The sequence below is a fragment of the Corvus kubaryi genome, unplaced genomic scaffold (assembly GCF_017639235.1).
Source record: "Corvus kubaryi isolate FWS band 111438036 unplaced genomic scaffold, C.kubaryi_AGA036_p1.0 76, whole genome shotgun sequence".
NCBI classification, from domain to species: Eukaryota; Metazoa; Chordata; class Aves; order Passeriformes; family Corvidae; genus Corvus; species Corvus kubaryi.
Genome location: NW_024582063.1, coordinates 7,514,925 through 7,535,608, shown reverse-complemented (window position 1 = coordinate 7,535,608; position 20,684 = coordinate 7,514,925). Strand labels below are relative to the sequence as shown.

The 20,684-nt window shown below is 37.9% G+C and overlaps 1 protein-coding gene across 6 annotated transcripts in view; it reads right to left on the bottom strand.

The window, feature by feature from the left end:
- Positions 1-20,684, bottom strand: part of ESRRG (estrogen related receptor gamma) — a 342,923-nt gene that overhangs the window by 123,224 nt on the left and 199,015 nt on the right. For all 6 annotated transcript variants that reach the window (XM_042051853.1, XM_042051852.1, XM_042051850.1 and 3 more), the window contains one exon: positions 1,978-2,393. In XM_042051853.1, the coding sequence (XP_041907787.1) occupies positions 1,978-2,380 (403 nt within the window). In that variant the 5' untranslated portion in view covers positions 2,381-2,393. The remainder of the gene's footprint in view (positions 1-1,977; positions 2,394-20,684) is intronic.

Below are 20,684 nucleotides of genomic sequence, written 5' to 3'. Positions count from 1 at the left end.
TCTTAGTTTCTTCCTTATGGCTTTTCCTTTCAAAGCTTGGTTTTGCCTTACTGCATTTTTTTTGTCTTCACAGCACTGTCACCTGCTGATGCAGCTCGTGCTCTAACCGCACAGAGACTTTTTGCACAGCTGCCAGTTCTAACTTGAGCTGCGTGGCCAAGTCCAGGTTGCTAATCTGGAGAATGACGTCTCTGCCTTGTGCTCCCATGCCCAGAAACTTGCTGTCTGTGGTGTGGTGTAAAATTGCAGGTTACCTATTACTGCCAGAAGTCAACACTTCAACCAGTTTTCGTTTCTGTAGCATTTTTTTTTTTGTGCTCAAAATGTAACTAAAATAATCGTGCATCAATTCAGTCCTGTAGGACAGCTATTACACAGCAATTAAATACCATTTATAAAAACAGAGTTGCCAGTTGAAACTGGCGCTTGAAGTTTAGCACAAAATACAAATTGCTTCAGTGGAAACATTTTTTGAGCTTTTCTGAAAACGTCCTTGAAGGTCAAGTGAAATCAACTACCTCTTTTTATTTTCTTCTTTTTTTTTCCTTCCGCCCCCCCCCCCCTTCCAAAACAGAGACTTGAAATGAGCACAGTTTCTGTATGTGTGTTCATTTTACACGTAAACCCACGCCACCACTAGGAATCTTTGTTTACTGGTTGTCAACAATGTAACACTTAGTTCCATTATAACAACTGAAGTCTAATTTTTTTTTTAGTGGCTGTATGGCCCTCATAAAATGGGTACTTTGTGCTGGTAGAATGCCCAAATCTCCCCAGCAGCAAAATGGATGAGAGAAGAATAAAATGGCCATTGCCTCAGCAATAAATAAATTAAATTAGCATTCATTATTTTTCCTTATTAATTTTAAATTAAATATGGAAGCACTATACTTAAGAAATCTTGACCAAATGTTTCCAGTCTGGGGTTATGTGAAATTACAAACCAAAGCTCACTTTATGTTCATTGTTAAAAAGAAAAGTATATATCACCAGATTGCACTGTCTTTCCTGAGAATTTCAGGTGCTCAACACGTATGAAATCAAGCAGGTTTTATTGAGGAGCTTAAATTTGGACTTAGCAACCTAATTTTAGTCTCTGAAGTCTGAGTTTAATTTAATGTGACACTATATTCCTGCACAGGCCAAGCTTGGCCTCATGTTCTTTAAATAAAGCACCTTCAATTTTACTTGAAAGGATGATATCTAAATCAAAGTAGAAGGTTATTTTGTCTCCATAGGTTCTGAAGCTAGAAGAAGCAGTCATGCAAATTTTCCCATTTGTACTAATTTATGCCAAAATATGTGGCATATTTATAATACATATCAAGAGCAGGTTAGTAAAAAATACTGAGCAGAGACCAAAAGCTGCCAACTTACTCTCCCCTTAGAATGTGATCTTACAGTTATTTGTTGAATCCACTTATGGCCACTATATATAGTGGGTGAAAGACCAGTTATCAATACACTGATATGCACAAAGCACTACACCACTGCATTTTGTTCCATTCCAGTATCAATATACATGCAATGGTTCTTTAACAAATATAAACTGGATTTCTGTAACAATTTAAGTACAGCAGTGGTGTACCCTAGGAGCAACACACAAGCATGATCCTGTGTGCCAGCCACAAGGTGTGTTCAAGAGGTATCCATGACAACCTTCAGAAAATCCTCCACTTTCTTCGCAACAATCATTTATGGGAATCCAGACAAACTCACAGAGAAAACAAATCTGAACACCTACTGGATAGCACCAGCGTTTTTCTATTTTCTGGAATCAAAATAAACATGGCACTGAGCTAAATGTGACAGACAGAACTCCCAAAGAAGACCAAAGTGGCTTCTTCATGAGCAACATCTGTAGGACCAAGCAGAACGAAGAATGAAAGGGCACAGTCTGAAGTCCTAACAGGCTTCAACCAGAGACTGCACGTTTTCATTTTGAGCAAAAGAAAGGAAGCTTAACAAATAACCAACCTTGAATTGTCCTCTTGAAGAAAGCCTTGCAGGCCTCGCAGGAGGCCACTCCATAGTGGTACCCTGATGCAATGTCACCGCACACCAAACAGAGTCTTTTGGGCATGGAGTTCAGCATATATTCACACTTGGTCTGTGAGTCTTCAGCGATGGTACTGGAGCAGTCATCGTACCGTTTCCTGACCGGCCCGTTGCCCCCGAGCCCTGTGGCCGAGGGGTAGAGGGGAGGCGAGTCCAGCCCGTTCTGATGCCCATTCATGGTGGAACTGTAGCTCCCGCTGGCGTCGGAGGAGCCACCGGGGCTGTGGTGGTTGATGCTGTCCGTCAGAGAGGCGGGGCTCGACGGTTCCGTCTTGATGTACGACGAACAGCTGGAATCAATGTGTCGATCTTTGCTTGACATTCTGCAGAGAAGCCTGCAGTGGGGAGAGAGAGAAAGAAGAATCTGTGTATTAAAGACAGTGCTCTTTAAGGCTGCTCTGGAAGGGTTAGGGACTGCACATCATTCATTCATTAGTCAATAATTCTTGTTCTACATGAAGGTAATCAGCATAAGGGCATGACAGAGCTTTGTCAAAGCTCCAGACAGGCAGTAAACAAAAACTTTAAAGAGACCAAATCCGTCCATTGTCCCCTCCACCTGCCCTCCAGGCTACATGTCAACTTCACATCAACTCTAAATTCTGGACTTGTCATCCAGCAAGCCAAAAAATTTAAAAATTCCTATTACATGGCTTGGCTATTAAATGTCTTCATTTTTCCATCTGTACTTTCTTTCTGTAAATTCCACCATTACCAGAAACAAATATTTCCAAGTTTAATCACATAAATGTTCTGCTCTGTAATTAATATTTGTCAAGACACTCAACTAAAACACGTATCCATCAGGTATTGATCTGATCCCAGAACTGAAGAGCAAGTCTCTTGCAATCTTTTTTTTCCTTCATTAATATTGCTTTATTATAGATACAGCTATTTAGTAACGAAGTAGCACATCAATGGGGTACTCTAACAAATAATTAAGGCTGAACTCCATTTTCACAAAATCTAAGTGAAATGATTCATCAGCTGTGGCTGCAATTACTTTCTAGCCATTATCCTCAGACTAACCAGTAATAACTATGCCACTATCCCATATATCTACAGCTCTATAGGATCTGTCATTTTACATGTTCCATTCTTGGATTAAAAAAATATATTAGAGGAAATTTAACATAAAAGTTTTGTCTTTCAGAAGGTGAGATTTTGTCTTCTCAGTTCTCAGAGTTTCAGAATTAAGCATCTGAAATAAAAACATACAATATCTGACCCAACAAGTTAGCACTTTCTACAGGGAGGACTGGGGGAGAAACCTTTGTCTATTTCCATCCCCAAGTGTTTTTATTATTTTTTAACACATTTTAGGGTGAACAAAGGACAAAAATAATAATTAGTAAGCTCTGATTCAGATATTATCCTCATTTTCTCCAGCTGCAATTATGAGACCACAGTAGCAAATGGCTTATACAACGTTTTCCTGACAGTACTCTCAGAAACTGCCAGAGTTCAGGTGATAGTTATGAACATTTCTTTAGAAACATTAACTGCAGAAAAGCAACTATCCCATAACACCACCTGGAGCTATGGATCTGTGTTTTCAAAGAAAATATGTAAATTCAGACAATTTGACCAACTTAATTTTCTCAAGTAATTTTTGAGATCTTCACTTTTCCACTTCTTTTTATTTAAAAATAAAAAATTTTCATCAATTTCTACTTTAATATCTGGAATCAAATTCACCAATGGAAAAAAGACATAAATCAAGAGTTGGCTTCCTTTCCAATGGGGGTAATGGAGATTAAAGCCTGACCCTTCATTAAAGAAAAGTGTTTAAGATGAAATTCACCCAGTGCCCACGGATTTTATTTAGACTTCTCAATTGTTCTAATTTTTATTGTAAAATTCTATTGAAAACAAACAATGTGTGAATTTGGAAACCAGCCAGATTGATGTAGAGAAATGTTACCCTCTAAACTTAAAATCAGGGCTTATTTGGGGAGGTGGAAGGAGCAAGCTATCTGGTGTCAGCAAATAAACCAAGGAAATGGGAAGGTTAAAGCCGTGAAAATATCTTATTACAGTGGACCACCTGCTTGTGTTGTCCTTTCCTCAAGAACTGGAGGGGGGGAAATCCCCTTGCCAGCCTGCAGTAGCGCGTGCCTTTTCTTCTGCATCTGCTGCCTTGTAGCCGTCACTGTTAATGAGTGCTGTAATTAATAGATAGCTCTCTCTTGTCTTTCTACTTGCACTCTGGGCTAAGCACTTTTCTCAAGTCAACGTTTGAAAGAAAGCAGGTCGGCACTGACTTACAGCAGCTCTGCGAATTCCTTTTAATTTAGAGCACTTACACCACCACTCCACTTATTACCTTATAATTACTGGACCGCTCTCACATACATTACGATCTTAGACTAGAGTTAGAAGTTATTAGGGTACTAAAACATGGTGTCTCTCTGTCTCTCTCTCCTCTTGCTTTGACACTGAATTTTATACAGCTATGATTAAAATTATCAATTAACTTTCACATTTTACCAGCTAATATTTTACGTTATTTTTCTACACACTAATACTAAGATCCTTTCATTGACTAAACAGGTACTTGGTTCTATTTTCACCTGCCTTCTGCCAAGGCTCCACACTTAAATTCTCAAAATACAGCTCTAGCAGTCACTGCCTACAGTCTGTCATAACCAGACGTGGTGGCACGTTCCTGTATGAGACTCCCACTGCCGATTTTTTAAATCTAATTTGTGCAATAATGAGCTCGAATGTCACCCTTCTCCTTCCAGAAAAAAAAAAAAAAATTGCAATTAATTAGCTAGTCAACTGCACGTTGTTTTGGCCAGTACAGAAGTGGCTGTCTCCCACTCCAAGCAGTCAGAACCAAAATACCATCTCAGTTCTAACAAGCACTAAAATCTGATCACCCGTGCTGCCTATGCTAAAGCCTGTCTGCTGATGCTTCTGAAGTAGCAGGTTCTGGTACTAACCAAGACAGAGCTGCTTTTGGCTCCAGCTTCAACAGTACAGACTGGATTGGTGCATGCTGGCAAAGTGTAAATGCGGTTAAAACATTAACTATTCCAAGGAAAAGCGAAAACAACAGCGCCTGACTCTGAGAACAAAAACTTTCTCAACCCCCAGAAGGTGAAACAGAGACAAGGCTGGGTACTGGCTGTGGGTGGGCAACAGACACCTACGGCTTTCACTCCTTCGTTACTGCACCACTCCTGAACAAAAGTAATTCAAGAGCCATCTAAAACGGATGGCAGGTGTGACCACCATCAAATTATCATGCTGAACATTTGGAATAATGCCTAAGCTAGATCTCTGTAAAATCCCTCCCTCAGTTCCCTCCTAATTACTACTTAGCTCGTTACACTGAAGAATTCCTAGACACCATTGCATTATAGTGTAAAACTACAGTTGGAGCTTAATTCTCTCTTCCTCTCTGTGTCTGAAATTCTACAGCTCTATTATTCAAGCCTGAAATATTCACAACTATCTATAAATTCAATTGTCAGCCAGTGGGTTTTATTCTAGACCTCACTTCAATCTAAAATTAGAGGCACTAAAATTCACATTAACTCTAAGAGGAATGTAGTGAATAAGACTTTATTTCAAAAGAACACCTTTTTGTCAGAAAGAGCTATTTTCAAGATGATGGCTTTATCTGCATTCGAAGAGAATAAGCCCAATTCCACATTGTGCTGTTAATGCAAAATTTTTAGGTCACATTGGATTAATAAAAATCTAAATTTAGTTAAGGTTTATGAATAGAAATAACATGTGTCATATAAAAACGTACAGTATTTATTTTAAAGCCTTGGTGGGGTTGTTTTTTTTTCTTTACTAGATTTTAAGTCAAATAAATGGCAGCTCCATTTGTGGTGGGCTGTTCTGAAGTAAGGTTTCTAACAAGTGGGAGATCTTCAGTAAACTTTCCTTTCAGTAGCTTCAGGAAAAGTAACAACAGGCTCTACAAGCATTTTCATGCCCATATACAAGAGAAAATACATAAGGTGCTGCAAGCCACGGCTAATATGGAATATACAGCATTAACTCTTCATGTCTACACTAAATTTACTTCAAAACATCCTCATTTAAGCAAAACCTGAAGCCAGGAACTGCTGGCAGAAATGTACAATGACAGAGCACTTCAATAGGCAACTTCTTCTTTAAAATGGTCTTAAACAATAGCGAATAAATTGTAATGCTATGTGCTTATGAAAGGCTGAATATATTAAGAATTTATTAATGCAATCACATTCATATTTCCATCTACCTGCCCCATTACTAATGATATTGACAGTGCTGACACTGGCTAAATCAGTATCAATATACAACTAGAATGCAAAAATTAACTGCATCTGATTACAGTATATAGCCTTAAGAAAGAAAGCCTCATTCAAGCTACTGGAAGCTCTTTATATTCCATCCATATATATAACTGGTTCACAAAGTTACTTTTCCTTCATCTCCCTTATTACCAATACCCAAAGGAGGTCAAAACAACATGCCCATACCTCATAATCCATGAACACAATTCACATTTGTTTTTCAAGAAGCAAAAGCTCTGCTTACGGCATCATTCGCTACTTCAGACCCGCACTGGTGGTATCAGTGGCAGTAATAATTAGTTACAATAACTAAAGTGACCAGCTTTACTGCAGACCAACACTAAAGTCCACTTTTACCTGCACATAAAGTATTTTCTTTTCTTGAAGAGATAATTGCCCTATTTCCATAAAGATCAGAATAGGTTGTTAGCAGCTGACATTTGTAATGACGTGGGAGCATCAGCAAGGTAGGTGTTATTATGCACCCCTAGGTACTTTTCACACTAACAGTACCATCCATCTGATTTTCCTCCAATACCTTCCTCTCCCATGGATGTCTACCAAAAAGGTCTTGCTATCCTCGGACTTTAACTGTGAAAGCCAATGCATTAAAGAATCTCTTTGTCTAAGTAACACAGAAAGTCTGTACAGTCAGGAACGGAAGTCAGATCCTCGCTTTGACTATAAATACCACATTTCCTTCTAAATACTGTGCTTACTTTCAGTATCATTTCGCAGGTCTATACTAAGATCAGCAGACAAAAAAAGAGTCAGCGTGTTCCAGTGAATTCCCATACTTGCTTCCCTGACTGTAACAGAGAAAAAAAACGTGTACAAAGAAACTAAAACGTTGCTTCTCGCACCGACGCCCACGACAACACCTCAAGACATTCGCCAGGTCCTGTTAAAGAGCTGAGTAACAATTTCAGCCGAGCTGCTTTACACTGAGCATTTTTTTTCTGCTCCAGCTAATTGCACTCCAGTAAAGTGGTAAAATGTGAATCACTTAGTAGGAAAATGGGCACCAGCTGCTATTGTCAGAGAATGGAGACGCCGAAGAAAAGGAAAGTGACTGAATGAAGTGTCATGTCAGAAATCAACGGTGCAACGTGTGATTTGAGAAAACATGACTACTTTACAGAGACAGGGTGTCATTATGGCATCACAGTAATACGATGCTTTGACAACTGCTGGGTCTAACATATCATCATTGCATTAAGGTGCACTGGCTTAGTTGGAGGAAGGAAAAGACAGGATTTCTTCTTTTAATAAGAAATATTGTAAGGCCTGCTTGGTTAACCTAGTGGATGAGATCATTAATTGCAAAGTATTGCTAATCTTGTCCTATGCATGCACAAACAAAACTGTTATTAGGCTCAAGGTCTTGATTAATCAACACACATGTACAACCACATAGTGAGGAGTACCCGATGCAAAAGAGAACAGCTGTGGGGGTTTGGTGGGGTTTTTTTCTGGGGAGTAGGGTGGGGGTTGTTAAGAAAAGCTGAATGTTTCATTGCTTTTTGTAATTTCTTCTTTCTTTTATGTTTTCTTGAAACCTTCCCCACTACACCTTGGTAAGCAAAAGCAAAGCAAGCCAGTGACTTCTTCCAGAGCAGCTGTCAAAGCCAGTAGCAGCCGGAAGAGAAGAAGCAATGCTTGAAGCCATCATGTTGTTACCAGCAGTGGCCCGAGCTAGCTGGTGACTGCTGACAGAGGATCCAGCTTCCCAAACAGTTGCTGTTGCTCTGTATGTGATCTACCCAAGCTCTGCTAAAGCACTTCCTACACACAGTGCAGTGGAAGACTGCACTACTGTGCGTGCTCATTTTTAGCTCAACAAAACAAGCCAAACAAACCATTATCTCAGACCCTTCACATTTGCACCTCATCTGAGAGGCTGCACTTCTGTTTTCTGTGCTGCTTTCAAAAAAGCAAAATTTTCAAGTGGCTGACTACAGACCCTCCAAAACGAGGGGGAATTATTTAAACCTCCTCACCCACCGTATATAAATATTCATTATTGCTTCCCATTCTATTTGAAGTTGATTCCCCATGCTTCCTGGTTGATAAACTTTGTTAACAAGAAGGAAATGATCCTGAGATACCCCAATGTGTTGCAAATTATCACTGTTGACAGCTCCTACGTTTAAGGATTACATCTGATGCAACAATGCATACTAGTGTCATTTATCTTTAGCTCATTTCCTTGGATCTATTTCAATTGAGGGTGAGCATCTCTTGTTTATAGCTCTAAATACTGTAAGTGAGCAACTGGCAAATCAATAAAACTGTTAAATGCATAATAATATTGTGTAATTACTTACATGATGTTTTGCATAATTAACTGTCTGAGGTGTTCCTTGATATAATGGATACTCAGAGTATGGAATAACCTATAAGCCTATAAAACACACCCTGTTTATACGAACAGAAATTATGTTTAAAACTCTCATTCTAATAGTCCAAATCAGGCTTTGGCACTATATGACAGAAAGCCTTCCTTTCCTGCCAAGTCTAAATCAATTCTTATGGCATTACCTCATAACTAACGTGATATTTCACTGATGATGACTATTACCCTGATTACTTGGAAGTAATGTAGTAATAGCAAAAATACACTTAGATTAAACAAACTACTGCTATTTAATCAATATTATTGAGACAAACTAAGTGTTTTAATAAGTCTGTATAGATACGCTAATGCTGGTTTAATTAAATGTATCCTTAGACACGCACAGGCTCTGCAGCATACAGATCCTATGGTTCGACAGACTATAACATAAAACTCTTCTGAATTTAAAAGCTGAAGCACTTAGAGGCAACATGATTTAAATCTTTTCAAATGGAAAAATTATTATTCTTTACATCAGGTACTCTTTTAGGAACAAAAATGAGGAATAATACTCAAAGACCACACCTTTGAGCCAAAACACCAGACATCTGAAAAGGTGCCAGCCCTCAGTGGCACAGTTGTCCACTGTACTCAATACATGTCACTGCAACACACTGAAAAAAGCAAACAAACAAACCCTCTGTCTGCAAGGCAAAAAATAAAAGCATATATAAAAAATTGCACCAGTGACCTTAAATTTTGCATGTGTTTTATGCAGGAAATATCCTATTAGCTGTTATGCCCTACTACTAGGCAGGCCATCACCAAAGAAAGTTCACTGCAGAAAAGACTTGCCTCCTTATATGGATCTCATGTTTTTTAAGTAGGAAAAGATACCTTTTCGGTATGCCCTGATGATTTAGCTTTCAAATACTTAAAAAAAAAGAAGAGGTAAATATTGAAGAGAAAGCAACAGAGGGAGATGGCACTTCAAAACAAAATCATTCTAGAATGCCTCAAAGTTAAACACAGAAGAGATTTATTGGATTTTGTGTATTTATTATGGTTCTGATACAACTTAAATCTCAGGGAATACTTCATATACCTACTTAGTTTTTAGTGCGTCTCTAACATTTTTCTCCTGGGTCTCTAACATTTTTACAGCTAGAACATGGCTGTTGTTTGAAGCTACAATCCAACCACTGTAATATACCTTAGACTTACCTTCTCTCATATAGTGACTTTTAGCCTAATTTTACATATATATATACACACTTTTTTTTTTTTTTTTATTGTTACAGTACTTAACATCCCTGAAAACAGCCAACTCTGCAGCAAGAGTTGAGAGCTGCACCAACTCAAACCAGGAGCATTCTCATGCCCAAAAAGTTCCAATCAAAAAGGCTGTTACGTGACTATCAGAACGATGGCCAAGCCTCACCATATGTAAATCAGTATACTGATCAGGAAGAGTAAGATTTTATTACTCCAAATGCAGACTAACAATTCATGTCACATGCTGTAAGACAGCAAAAATTCTGGTTAAGAAGTGAAATTCTTTTCTGTTATGGAGCATCATTCTACTTGTGGTTATATTTCAGTGGTATCAGGTGGGATCCACCTGATGTCTCCAGCCCCCAGAGGACATGGTAAAGTGTGAAGGAGTCGGCTATTAATTGTGAGGATTCTTTTTATTAAGGGAAATCATTTGAAAGAGCAAAAGAAAATGATATGCTACATTCAGCTACTTCAAGAGATAAAAATAAAAAACTACAAAAGTAAGTAAAGATTCATTCAAGAACACAACAGGCTTTCTAAAGAAGGATTATTTTGAAATGATTACAGCATCAAAAGTAGTTACTTGCACCAGTCAGAAAGCCAGTACTACAGATCAGAGAGACACAGCTGTCATTCATCACTTTCCAAAAGGAAAAAGAAGACAAAAAAATGCCTTCGGTCTCAAGAGAGAGTCAAAGTTTGCATCATTAGATTTTTCACAATTTCCAGCAGCAATTTCATTCCATGGCTGAAAGGCAGAGTGTAGGTGTGTGCACACCATGTACCTGTCTCCCCACCCAGCTCCCTCACCGATTTTCTGCAGATTTATAGCAGGAGAATTATAATTTGCACGCCAGGCTCTGTTAAATTGGAGAACCGATTAGAGAGAACACACCAGAAATAGTATCAGAGAGTGAGCGTCTTAAAAGACTCAGGACTAAAACTTATAAAGCAAGTGATCCTTTTCCCACCCCCTCACTCAGCTGGCTCCCAGTGTGTGCTGTCCTCCCAGACACATGCCACTGGATTTAAATCCCCCCTACACACACATGTGCGCTCGCACACGCCACCAAAAAGCTACTTGGGGAGTGGGGAAATGACGTTTTCCTTCAATCAGTGTTTAAGTGAATGTTTGTCCCAGTGTGTTACACCATGCTGTCAGCAAGCAGCAGGGAGTCGTTGAGTTGTTACTACATTTGATTTGACTGCCAGTAGGAAGCTTTATTTCTACCAACTGTTAGTTGCCAGCTCTACAGATCTTCTCCTAGTTTGAGAAGGTTTTATTTTTATATTTTTTCTTTTAGCTACAGTCCATTATTTTTCTCTTTCACTCTGAGGACTTTCAGTGTATGGCAGAAGCATCTCCACATCTCCATGCATCACAGCAGTCCCTTCACTTACACTTGCTGCCTTATACACAGAAAAAGTAATTGTATTAAGGCAACCATAAGTCAATCCTGACACACATCAAAAAAGTGATTTTTGTATCTGGAACATGAATGAGAGGAGCAAAGATGAATATTTACATAAGCAAACTGAAACAGGGTAATTTTATTCTGATCTTTTCTGAAAAAATATGGGATTAGAGGAATTATCTCTGAGGAATAGATATAAAACCTGGGTACATTTTCCTTCCAAGGAGGGGGTTTGCCCTCCAGACCTTTATATGTTTCCTAGAGTTTTCAGTAGGGCTTTTTTGTTTGCTTGTTTATTATTCACATATATCCTGAAAGGTTTCTCCTCTGTAAAACAAGATCCTAAAACAGTTGTTTACAATGCTTCCTCTTCCTACACAATAATGATGATTTTGATAATTAGGATCTAATTATAATGGATCTGACAACAACTTCCAACAACGAGAAGCATCTTTAGAAAAATGAAAGCATATGCGTGAATAGTGCAAGGAGGTGGGGTGGGGGAGAGAAATACATCCCTATGAGACAGCCCGAGAATTCAAGCTGAATGGAAAAGTAATTAACACTAAAGAGCTAAAACTGTAATTAAAGAAAATTTCATTAAAGTGAGGCAGGTGATTCCACTTTCCTAAATATGACAAGGTGCTGTATAAAAATAAAATAGCAGCCAGTTTCAGTGAGTAGAGCAGGAAAGCCATGTCTTTAACCAGATCAAATTCTTGAAATTGGCTGTCAAGAAGGGATTGTTGTGATTTATACCCGTCTATCAAGCGCATGAAAGAGAGAGACAGGAGAGGAAAAGAGGCAAGCTGCTGTCGCTTCCATTCGCAAAGCACCTTTAATTTCCACGGCACCATCTGTTACCAAATCTAATTCACATTCCCTCCTAATCTGGTTTAGTTCTGTAATACTAATTCTTCCACTACTCTTACGAACATCGCTCTCAAGAAAAAGCTTTGGTCCCGGGTTGGTAAAAAATTGAATATTATACAGTTTAGGTTCTGGTGACTTAAGTGAAGCATGCTGCCCATTAAAATGCACTCCTGGTAAAAGGATTTGTTTTCAGTCAGCACAGAAATACAGAATTGCTCACATTTGAAAAAAGTCACGGGGGGGAGGAGGGGAGAGAAAAAAAGGAGGAAAAAAAAATCACAGCTGATGATGGGAAAGTAGGCTGTGGACATGAAAGCAGTGGTTGTCATAAAACACAATTGTTGTCAAGTTTAGTCACTTTCAGTACTGGCTATAAAATCACTTTGTCACAGTCTCATATCGAAAGCTTGAAACTGTATTTTTGCTAAAGAAACTAAAAGGAGTGAGATGTAAGATTCTACGAGGGAGAAAACATTCCTTTGAAATTATGAGATGCAAATAACTGTAGGAAACCTAAAAGGTAGGGACAAAAATTGAAAGTGGTTTAAAACAGTCTCTGGAGTGCCATAGTCTTACTTTTTTACCTTTAGTGTTACGATGACAAAAATCTCAATCACTTTTGCAGGACTTGAAAACAATGTAGGGACCAGGCCTTTTCTGTGGCTAAGTGTTCTCAGACAGCGAAGTCCCTCAGCTCCTGCGTTCTAGGGTTGACTCAGCTTTCCTGGTTCCCACACAGAGCTCTCTGACCAGATCACTTGAAATCAATATTTAAGCAAGGAAACGGACCTAGGCAAATATTTCTAATCATACTGTTATGGTACTATTTATTAATAATGATCTTTAACTTACTGATTTTTAACACATTTCCAGAGAGTACCCCTATCTCAGTCCTACAGATGCACAAAACAAAACACAGAAAGGTGAAGAGCTGTCTATCGCTACTCAACGGGAACAACATCATGGCACAGGAACCCTATCATGCTTTGGGAGAACTCCAATCCAGTATATTTTGTTTGTTTTCTATGGCTTTGATCAAAACATGCCTTGGAAGTTTGAAAATTTACTTCTGAGAAGAGAACTTGCCTTCAACCTCAGAAATGAAATATATAGGGTTTTTTTTTCTAAATGGAAAACTTAATTTTAACACTTAATTAAATTTCTTCTTACTCCCAATTTAAAATGTTTATTTTTCTGTTAATTTAATCGCAATTTCTTCTTGTGAAGCCTTTCCAAATATAAAGCCTACGGCAAGAACACCATTAGCCAGCACATAGGGTAATGTGCGAACAATGTGTAGCTGTGAACAGCCCAAGGTTTTTATGATTAGGGTGGGGTTTTTTTTAAGGATTCAAAATGAAAGAGGGGAGACGATACTAGGCAAATAAATACTTTGGTAAAGTATTGATCAAATACTTTACAAATACAATTTATCAGAATATTTTGTTTTCTACAAAATGCGAAAAGGAGTGCTAGTTTTCATTATATGAAAGAGGAATGCATAAAAAAAAAATTCCACTATTCCTTCCATAAATAAATTTTTAACTGCTGTGAAAGAGCCAAGAACAGAGAGATGTCAGTTCTAAAGATGAACATGAATTCTGAAGAAGACTCCTCCTCCTCCAATATCACTGCTTGATTCTCAAAGTGCTTAAATTGCCTGGGTAATTTTATAAACGGTGTTGGGTCTGTTATTTTAATGGGAATAGTAGCTAGAAAAACAAAATCAAATTTGTTCCAAATACAGCACATCTGCCACTCATTGTGAGTCAAAACCTTGGGTACAGGGGAAAAAACCCAGCAATTTTGAAGCTCTGCAAATTTATACCAGCTAATGGTGTTACTTCCTAACCCAGCCTGTGATTTCAGAGGGTCTAAGGTCCTGATACTCTTGATACACAAGATGCAAGTGGATTACCATAATCTACTGCACCCAAGGAAAACCACACTGACATGCAAGGACTCAGAGAGCACAGCAGTCTATTTATTTATTTGAACTAAAGCATTTGAGTAATATGACTCTGTCTGTTAACACACAACATTTTTATTTCTATACTATGAAGCCCATAATAGCTGTAAATGAAAACTGTAGGAAGAAAAAAAAACCTCTCTTCCATTGAATTCTACTCTTTCTTTGTTTATCTATCTTGATTCTGGAAGCACTGGAAATAGAAATAGACAAAACAAATAGTTTAGGTATGTTACTTGGGTGTGGTACTGATGACCGAATTCATCACATGTTGAGATAAATCAGATAATTTATAGACGCAAAACCTATGCAGCTTAAGTATTTTCTAGTCTATCTTGGATTTTAATGTGTGATTACAGATTTTTACAAAAAAATAAATAAACCTTTGGCTTTTCACAGTTCTCTGTTCTTCACATATTACTATGTGTAATTCAAACCTATTTATGCCATTAGGTTTACATGTCAGAGATTTGCCTCTGCTATCAGCAGCAAAGGTCAGGAAGCAAAGCCTTTCACTTTTAAAATGTTTGCATGACTCCATAAGTTTCCAGGATAAGCTTTTTGCGAAGTCCTGATATTGTTTCTACTCTCTTTAACTTCTGCCTTCTATTTTGGTGGGAGTCAGAGGGAAAAGAAGAAAGAAATTCAGCATATTCGAGAAAAATCATCTAAAGCAACAAATATGTACCTGCCCAATTATAACATGCAGATCAGGGATGTTGCTACTTGCAATTATAAAGCAATTGTATCAATACACTGCAATCATTACATGCTTCACCCGTGGCCACTTCTTCTGGAAAATGTCATCAAGAAGCTTGTCCAAGAAAAGCTTTACATGAACACATCAGCATTAATTACTCCATATTGCACACTGCAAATTTCAGCTGTATTTTAACAACAGATTTGCTTCAGTTATTTCACCAGTATTAAGACTAGATCAAGTATTTATTTCTTTTACAGCTAAAAGTTCTGTTTAAGGTGACTGTCCTTGAGTAAGCAGTGAAAGGAAGATTGGCCTGAAGAAAGCATGGCATTCCACCAGTTATCCACCAGAAAATTCAACAACACACATCTGATCCAGAGAAGTTCTGTGCCTCGCCAGTTTCAACACAAGTTCAGGATGCTCATCAAACCAAGGATCAGCCCTGATCAGTTAACAGGATGGCATTAAATGATAATTTTACCAGATTAGGAAACAGATTTTTTTCTCATGATAGGACTGAGATCTGGTATAAGAATCATATCACTAAGCATCTACTTAGAACATACACCAAATACGCTCCACTTCTTCCCCAGTTCTTTACACAGTAGAGCATCTGACAGTAAATCTCTGTATTACTATTGCTTCATGGAATGAATAGCCTGGTGTTCGGAAAAATAAATTATGAGCAACTAAGATAACACCAATATACTCAAGACTTTAACTGCCTATAGTTGGAAGCTTAATAAACTGAGGGTGCTTGTGGATATCAGCATGAACACCTGAAAGAGGCCACTCTCATCTACCCCTGGCTGGCTGCATCGTTCTGTAAAATCCAAAACGGGGCATCAACTGAAACATCCATCATAGGACAACAAAAAACGATAGCCAAATGATGATGTGGGATTGGCTGACTGTACATTATACAGGCATGGTTATTCTACAGGTTGTATTAAATATGAGAGCCCGAGATTTATGTTATGGGTGAGAAGGCCAAGAATGCTGTAAAAGTGAAAAAATATGGCAACAGTATGCAGTACATCACCACCAGGATAATTATTTATATAAAAAGTTCCCATTCTTAGACTTCCAACATGTAGGGATAAAATTCATATATTCAAAGAAGACATAATAATAACCTGTCAGCTTGTGGTGACAGATATGTTTTTAATCCAAATGACCACAGTATCCAGTATACCTGTCATAAAAGGACACAAAAAATTGAATTTTCCTTTCATAATTCTTTAAGTTGTGAGGGAAAAACACAGAAGCATGATAAGTGGCTCATTTTGGTGGACAAATGGACAGGTAGTAGTAAAATGTAGGAATAAAAGGCACTGTTCCTTCACTAATGCTATTTTCACTTGTTACACACTGCAATGCAGGCACAGGGAAGGGATTCCTTCCTTTGCCTTTTCAAGTACACCCCTCGATAATCTACGTTATATTCCCTACAATATGAGACTGCAATAAAAAGACTTAAGAAGTGTATTACACTATTTAGCTCTCATTCTAAAGCAATCCTGCACAAAGTGGCACAAAAGCACTATTTCATGTACATCTTAATAACTTGAGGCTCCTGCCCACAAAGGCCCCCTATTTTTAAACTCTCTGCTACTGGGAAGGAGTATCTGACCTGTATATTTTAATTTTTTAAAATTCACTCAATCCCTGGCAGAAATTTAATAAATCTATCAGATCCTTCTGATACAGAAGGAAAACTAGAGAGCCTGTGCCCATACCCTCCACCCACAACACATACAAACTCACACCGCGCATTTGCCACTCATCTTCCCCAGCCTGCACTCTGCCAGGGGTAAAAATGACAAAGAAATTTAACTAAGTTAATTTTAAGTGCTGAAAATGTAGGCAGACTGCTCAGTTATTTCATTTTAAAAGATCTTCATTTTCCCATCTGTGTTATGGCAATTTTATTACACATTCGGCAAATTTACAGTAACAAGATGTTCCCCTGACAAATTAATCACTTTCCAAGCATTTTATCATATAAATAAAATATCACCTCAAGAGAGAAAATCAGCTCAATCAGTTGATTTAACCCATCTTTCGGGGAACTCGTCTGAAACAGATTGAGCGCATTTTTTCTGAAGAGGGACTGCGCACACAGCCTCCCGGACTCCCAGCTCATATGGTGAGGCTTTTCCAGGAGAAAATGTTCAAGACTAGCTGATAGGATGCAAGATTCTTACTGTAAGAACTACCTTGCAGCAATGACAGATCTCCACTGGGAACAAATAGAGATTCATAAAGAACTTGGTAAGGGTTTTGACTGAGAAACTACATTTACCCTTAGATCACTGATAATATTTTCTGCAACATTTCTCTGGTGTTATTATTATCATAATGTAAGAGTAAAATATATACTGTTTTATTAATCTGCTCTAGTGTTTTAAGAATCTCACAATAAAATAACACAGGGAAAATGCCAACCAGTTTTGCAGCTGATGACACGATTTTTAACTTGGCTTTTTAAAATTTCCCCAGTGCTCTCTAATCTCATTTTGGAAAGTAAACTTTGTTTTTATGAAAAATAAGTGCCTGGCAGCATTAGCAATGCAATACATGCACAGCAGAGAAGTGCATTCAACTCAAGTTTTCCCAAACTAATCCTTAAAACAACTCAATGCCTTTCTGGAGAGAATCTGTCACTGAAGCAATTCAACTCCTCTGCCATTTAACCTTTCTCCCTCTGCCCTGCTCTCCCAATTCTACCTTCACTCAGGGACTGCCAACAAGTATAAACAAGAACAAGGATGACAGTCTCTTTTTATGTTACTAGAACCTAAAGTTGTTAAAAATTTTAATTTAATTTAGCCAGATGTGTTATTTTTTACCTGGAGTTAGTAGTATCAATATAGGTTTTTTGTGTTTATTCCAACACTCTGAAGAAGTATTATAGCAAATTGCCCTTTTGCTGAAAGAACCACTCCACCAGGACACCACAAATATGTAATCCTTACAACATGACTGTACTCTTCAAAGAGATATTTGCAATATTCTCAGCAACAAAGTTCTGGGTGCCAAGGACATGAGAATTCACACATCTAGACAGGCTTCTCACCCCCTTTATTCCCTCAGCAAAATACTAACTTTACCTCCCCAAATACCAACACGTGAAAAATGCATGTATCAACATGACTCACTCACCGTAACAAGCAGGAAAACAGCAGCGTTTATGGAATGCAACAAAATAGCAACATAAATGCTAGGGATTGCTATATAATTAATAATGCTGTAAATAGGCATATCAATACTACAAGGCCTCAATATTAAAAGCTGTAAGCTCTGTACAACCCTGAAGAGCTTGAGAGCTATCAGTAAAGAAGGTTTAGATGAAAAATTATGAACTTACATGCAAATACAGAATTCCATATCTTACATGTAATCTTTTACCTGCTACAGCATTCCTGGTTCAGGTACTTTTTAAAAAAAATTACTCAGAGGTCATGAAACACAAGAAAAAATTCTGAACATAGGTCAGAGGAACTTTAGATCTTTAAAAAGATGAAAACAAACAAAAATAGGGGGGAAAAAGCTAAGCACAAGACAATTAATTATAGTATTTGTTAATTTTGTTCTTTGCTATACTCGAAAAATCTAGATATTTGTTTCACAAGATGCAAGTGAACCTGGCCAACTGGAAACGGTTTTATTATCCTTTAACCCCTTCCTTCAAGTACTTTGCCAGGAAATTTACTACCTCTATCAAATGACTTGGGCATGCAAACTTTGCAGGATATAGTCCCAAAAGTTAGTGTTTCATTTAAGAAGCAGCTTCTTCACCTTCTGCTGGAAAAAAAAGAACACCCTAAATATGAAATATGTGTCCTTGAAATATAGAAAAAGAAAAAATGCTTATTTGCAGTGTTTAATAGAACAATATTTTTAAAAGAACTGGAGCAACTGTAACCTTAAGTCAATGGAAGATATCCTGTTCTCAACCAGCGCACAGAAATCAACAATTTTTGATCTAAACTGAAAGTAGTGCTTTCTTTGAGCATGAAACATAACATTCAAACTGCAATAAGAAAAAATACAGGGAGAAGATACTACTTTCCCCTCACTTAAACCTTTTAAACTGAGCAAAATTCAGCGAGTTTGACTAGTATCAGAACTTTGAATCCAGCATCCTGCCAGTAACTGACAGTCCAGCTGGCAGTGCAGGCACTGTGGAAGCAAATGAATTGGATTCCATGCAGTAAAGACACAACTGATTTCAAGATTCAGCTCACCTGGTTACAGGATCTGGCCAGCACTTTAGAAGAACTTCTGCTATGTTCAAACGAAAGCGTAACAACACAGAGCCATCCACAAAATGAAGGGCATATCTTGCAGACCTCACACAGGGCAGAAAGCTCCAGGATGAGAGACAACGTCGGAGAATGCTGGGTGCCCCTTATTTAACCCAAATTCCTACCAACATCCATTTATTCTGACAATATCTAATTGAGGCAGAGCGTGTTCCATTTGGTACTCCTTTCACAGCCAGCTGGTGGACAAGGCATTTAGAGGCCTCAGCCTAAATGTCCACGAGATACACAGAATTTCCTCAATTGGCTCTTAAATTTAAAATTTAACTGTTCTTTTTAAAGCCATGTCCTTGCAGTTCTGAAGTAGCCACTAATCCTTTTATACACCATAAAGTATTTCCATCATTTTTTTCCCCCCTGCAATGTCTCCCGATTCACCACAGCACATATACTGTGCTCCTAAACTTACTTAACAGTGGAATAACTCTGTGGGAAGAGTAAGAACTCAAAGACCTGGAAAGTTAAGAATCATAGAGTTTAAGTTACTTTCAAAGGCTAAATTAATCTTCCTTTAATGGGGGAAATCACATTTTAGATATAAGATGGATATGCAAACTGACTCAGATACTTCAAAATCGTCTCCAGACCTCAACTTTTGCAAACAGTACCTCTTCAATCTGAGGAAGATACAGGACACCGGATCTTTTAATTTGAGAGATGACAAAATGGATTATTGGTTAGTTACACGTGCCAGCAGGGTGATCCATTACCATGGACGCTCTACTGCAAGTACACCATGCCGCCTTAATAGTAGTTAGAGCCTTATTGGCTTAAAAAAAAACGTAAAAAGGGTTTTGCATGTGAATTGAACTTAATAGGTTTGACATGGACTAACCTTAAAGAATCCAATCCACTCAAATCCCTTTGAAGGCTGCAGCTGAATTTCATGCAAATCTTAGAGAAGTAGCCAGGCTGCTGGGATTTCAAGATGCCATGTCCTTTTCTTCTGCAGATCTAAACCCAAGCAAAACAATGACACAAAACCCTCCTACAATTTCAAGGATTCCTCTTAAGATGATGCTGGTTTTGTTCTTTGGCCCAGGGATGTGTGACACTTAAAATTCGAAAGCAAAAAGAATCTGACATTAGGAAACATACTGAAGTCGGAAGCCAAATTTTTTTTTTTTTTTTAACACAGCACTGGACTAACGTTGCAAACATTTTAAAAAAATCTGACATGGCACGACTATTATTAAAATGCTTAGAACTGAAGGATGAACTTTTATGTTCAAATCAAGCATTAATGATTTTTCTTTTCTAAAGATAATTCAATTTTAGAAATAAATAATCCACCACAGTCTAAATCTTCTGGTGGTCATTTTGAAATTCAAGCAAGCAACTTGAAAATAAACCTACTTATTTTTTTAAGGCCACTGTAATTATGAAATTCTGTTTTCTTACCTCCATTAAAAATATTTTAAAAGATT